The following is a 4,623-nucleotide window of genomic DNA, read 5'->3' as shown; positions in this document are numbered from 1 at the left end:
TTAGTTATACATTATTAAAAATTATAAAAATTTGATATTCTTATAGCATTCATGACGATAAACCAAACAAGATCTCACATGACTATATCAAAGCTCTACGACCATAAATAGTGCAAAAAAGTCAATGTAAGTTTTGGTATAGATGGGAGGGAGTAATATCTATACTAGCAGTATATATAGATATATATAATAATGATTAATAAGACAGAACTGAAATCTTCTTTCCAGTCTCATGTTCCCTTAGAAAACTCATCACTTCAGGGACCAGCTGGTAGTTGAACTTCATTTTTCCCTTTTTTTTTTAATAATTAAAGTAGATTGACTGGTAGCTCAATATTATTAATAATTATTGTTTTTGTTTTTGTTTTTTAATTTGTAAAAGTTGGTTTTTGATTTATTTTGAGGTCAATTTTTCTTTGAGCTAAAACCCTAGTTTTTCCAAATTTGGGCTATTATGCCTGCTGCCGATGTTGACGATACCACCATGTCCATTTCCGCCACTGTCTCAGGTGACGCTAGTGTTTCTTCTGGCGGCGGCGATCATTTTGATGCCGCTGCTAGACCGCCGCCTCCTAAAAAGAAGCGTAATCAACCCGGCATGCCTGGTAATTTATATTTGTTTGCTGTTTTTGTGTATTTATTTATACTCCCCTGTCTCATCAGCTACTTTACGCTTGCGTAAGAACCTGGTGAGACAGAGGGAGAACTCTCTCGTCTCAAGTCATTTCCAATAGTCGGAAATAGAGAGTATTAATTTAATTAATTTAATAGATTAATTAGGTTGTGTGGTTATTTATTTTTGGTGCAGATCCGGATGCGGAGGTGATAGCGTTGTCGCCAAAAACGCTAATGGCGACAAACAGATTCGTATGTGAGATATGTAACAAAGGGTTTCAAAGAGACCAGAATTTGCAGTTACACAGGAGAGGGCATAACTTGCCATGGAAGCTAAGACAGAGATCGAATAAGGAACTGAGGAAGAGAGTTTATGTGTGTCCGGAACCGACTTGTGTGCACAATGATCCATTTAGAGCGTTGGGAGATTTAACAGGAATTAAGAAGCATTTCTGTAGAAAACACGGCGAAAAGAAGTGGAAATGTGAGAAATGTTCGAAGAAATACGCGGTTCAATCTGATTGGAAAGCTCATAGCAAGATTTGTGGGACTAGGGAGTATAAATGTGATTGTGGCACTCTTTTTTCAAGGTTATTAATCTACTTTTTATGGATATGGATTGATTGATTAATTAGTGTTTCTTTTGGGTTGTTTAATTTTTAATCTGGGTTTAGTATCGGCTTTTGGTGGGGTTTCGATTTCGTTGCTGAAATTGTTTAATTTTTGATGGGGTTTTGATGATTTGGCAGGAGGGATAGTTTTATTAGTCATAGAGCATTCTGTGATGCTTTAGCTGAAGAAAGTGCAAGAAAACATCCTGCTAGTGGTAATAACAAAATCGACGGAAATACCAAACCTTCCAATTCACTCCCGCCACCACCAGTACCACTACCGCTAGCACCACCGTCACCAGTACTATCTCTGCCACCGCAACCCGTATCCATGCCAGCACCAGCAATGGCTCAATCAGCCGCTGTGGGAGTATCATCTGTACTACCAGTGCAAAATTCAGGTGAAACATATTTGTTGAGCCTTTTGTTTGGGGGAAAATTGGGTTTCTTTTTGTTTGTGTTAGTGTTTTGTCAGATGTGAATTGTGTTATTTATATTCAAATGGATGTTCCATTTTATTGTCTTCTCTTAACTTTGTTTGTTATGGAAATCTAATGGTTGATTTGGATTTAGTTTATTTTGTCTGTTACTGTTTTTTTGTTCTCTTTTGGGTAGTTTGGATGCATACATTTATACTATATATATTAATGTGGATTCATCTTGAGTATTAATCTGTGGAACAGTCTGGATTTAAATGGGAAGATCTATGTTCCGCTTTAATGATTAAAGATTCAATGATATTGTTTATTTTTTTCAAGTCTTTCTTTATGGGTTGATCTAATTGATTCAAAAGCGAAAAGAAAGAGGGATGCAACTGGAAAGAAGTGGATGTGGTTGAGGAGAAAGGAGAATATGATTGAAGAATTCGACTCTTTAGGTTTTTGTACATAAAGTTCTATGTTGAACAAAAGGGTTTACTGCTTACTGAAACAACCATTTATTTTCGCTTTTCTTAATTTTCTTTTTTTGGGAATCCAGAGTTGATAGAAGAGCCAAGTCCAGTCTTAGAGGAAGCATTGCCATCACCGCCCGTTGCAATTGTTTCGACCGGCATAAATGGTAGCTATAGCAGCAGTAGCAGTTGCAATTCAGTCAGCTGTGGGAACACTAGCAGTAGTGTCTTTGCTAGCTTGTTTGCTTCTTCAACAACACCGTCTACGTCTACCTTACCTTCAAACCCAAATCCCGGGTATTCAGACTTCATCCAAACAATGAGTCCGCCCGAATGCCCAGCCAGGGAACTTCCTCCACCTTCGTCATCTGAAATGATATCGCTTTGCCTTGCTACAAGTCATGGGTCATCCATTTTCGCCCCTGCGGGTCAGGAATGCAGACAGTATGCACCAGCCCCACAGCCAGCAATGTCAGCCACAGCCCTCCTCCAAAAAGCTGCTCAGATTGGTGCAGCCGGTGGCGGATCATTGCTTCGTGGACTTGGGCTTATGTCGTCAGGCCAATCTTCTGGTCCATCGGAGAATTTACAATGGGCTGCACGCCAAGTAAAACCAGAGAACAGCCCGGTTACATCCGGAATCGGGATCGGGTTAGGCCTTCACTGTGGTGAAGGTTCGGGTTTGAAGGAACTGATGATCGGAAGTTCATCCATGTCAAATCAGCCAACCCTCGATTTCCTTGGATTGATGACATCAATTGGTGGCGGCCTGGACATGTCAGCAGCATCTTCATATCAAGGCGGAGAATTCTCGGGAAACAATCTCGAGGGAAACTCATGATAGAAGTAACAAAGAGACAAGAAGCTGCACATTGTACAGGGGAACTCTATCTAAGAAGTGGAGTAATAGTTTTAGTAGGTTCCTTGTATTACTGTTTTCCGCCCCGGGTATGAATCGACCAGAGGTAAGTTAGAACATTTTGATGATTCTGCTGCCTTGATGAAGAAAAGGGCAAATGGCTATTTTTTGTATCAATGTTATAATGCAGTTTTACTGCTACTTGTTAGAAACTGTAGGAATCGATTAATCCCCCCTCACCCCCCATATTATTATATGAAAAAGCGGGGCTATTATATGGGTTTTTCTATATAGTACCCTCGTATTTTTCCATTTTCTACTTGGTACCCCTGCATTTTAAGAAATATACATGGTACCCCTTAGTTTACGTAGTAACCCTCCGCCGTGCCCAATTGTTAAATCCTCGTTAGTTTCTCCGTTAATTCACAACTTTCTAACCCCCATCTCTCTTTATCAAACAATCTTCATCTTCTTCCCCAAACTCTTCATCTTTTCACCCACCAATATTTATCTTTTTGTACAACCTTATCTTATAAAAATCAATTACGAAGACATCTGCCTTTTTTCTTTCTAGCACACCTCATTTTCTCTCTTCATTTTTTAAGAAATATGGAATGCTGCCCAGAAATGTCTTAAAATATCTCCTTTGTATAATTACAGCTTTATGATAGATAAAAACTTTGTTCTTGATTGCTATTTTGGTAACCTTAATTATGTACTCAATTGCCCATTAAAATCCCTAAATGATTCTCACCTAAATCTGAGGTATTCTTTATTTATTACTTCAATACTATTTAAAGAAAAACATTGTTTGGGTGTTTCTCTTGGCATCTAATTATGAAATTTATAATAAATAGTACAGATTGAATCTTTTGGACTATCTTAATTAAAAAAAAACATTGTTTGTTCCCAAAATCAAAGATGGTGATTGAGCCATAGAAATTGGGAAAGGTGTGGAAATCTATTAAAGGAGACTATGTAGGAGGAGAAACTGGATAATAGGTGAAGATGGTGACTGAGTAATGCAAAGAAGAAAAGTATATGGGTAAAAACGATGAAGATGTGAGTGAAAACTATGAATATAGGTGGATGAAGGTATGAAGATGGTCAAAAGTTGAAACTTAACGGAAACATTAACGGAGATTTAACAATTGGGCACGACGGAGGATTACTGAGTAAACTAAGGGGTACTATGTATGTTTTTTAAAATGTAGGGGTACCATGTGGAAAATGCAAAAATACGAGGGTACTACGTAGAAAAACCCTTTTTGTTTTGTTTTTTGGGTTATTACATGGTATTAATCCATTCTTTTTCTATCCTTCTCATATTACCCCAACCTATATTTTATCTCATATTAATCCCTTCTTTTCACTCATTTTTCTTTTATTAGACCCTGACAACCTGCTAAATAGGTTACCATTATCATTCATTCATATTAAACGTCTTTTACCCCTCTTTTATTTCTATTTTCTTATTCTTATGCCTGTCTTCTCTTGTACTCTTCTTATTTACTGTTCTTCTTCATTATTCATCTTCTTTCTTAGCTTGATTCTTCATTATCCATCTTCATCGTTAGCTCTCATCAACATTCAATCATCAATTTCTTAACATCTAACATCTACCAGCAATCGATGGAAAAGTTGTT

At 37.5% G+C, this 4,623-nt stretch overlaps 1 protein-coding gene across 1 annotated transcript; it reads left to right on the top strand.

Annotated features, from left to right (window-relative positions):
- The first annotated feature begins 201 nt into the window (after nt 1-201).
- Nucleotides 202-3,289, top strand: LOC141634493 (zinc finger protein GAI-ASSOCIATED FACTOR 1-like). The gene is made up of 4 exons (XM_074446646.1): nt 202-605; nt 809-1,205; nt 1,365-1,627; nt 2,205-3,289. Exons 1-4 carry the CDS (start codon nt 455-457, stop codon nt 2,957-2,959), a joined length of 1,566 nt encoding a protein of 521 aa, XP_074302747.1. The 5' UTR covers nt 202-454; the 3' UTR covers nt 2,960-3,289.
- The last annotated feature ends 1,334 nt before the right edge of the window (nt 3,290-4,623 follow it).

This window comes from Silene latifolia, chromosome Y, assembly GCF_048544455.1.
Source record: "Silene latifolia isolate original U9 population chromosome Y, ASM4854445v1, whole genome shotgun sequence".
NCBI classification, from domain to species: domain Eukaryota; kingdom Viridiplantae; phylum Streptophyta; class Magnoliopsida; order Caryophyllales; family Caryophyllaceae; genus Silene; species Silene latifolia.
Note: the sequence above shows the minus strand (reverse complement) of the source record. Positions and strands in the feature narration are given on the sequence as shown.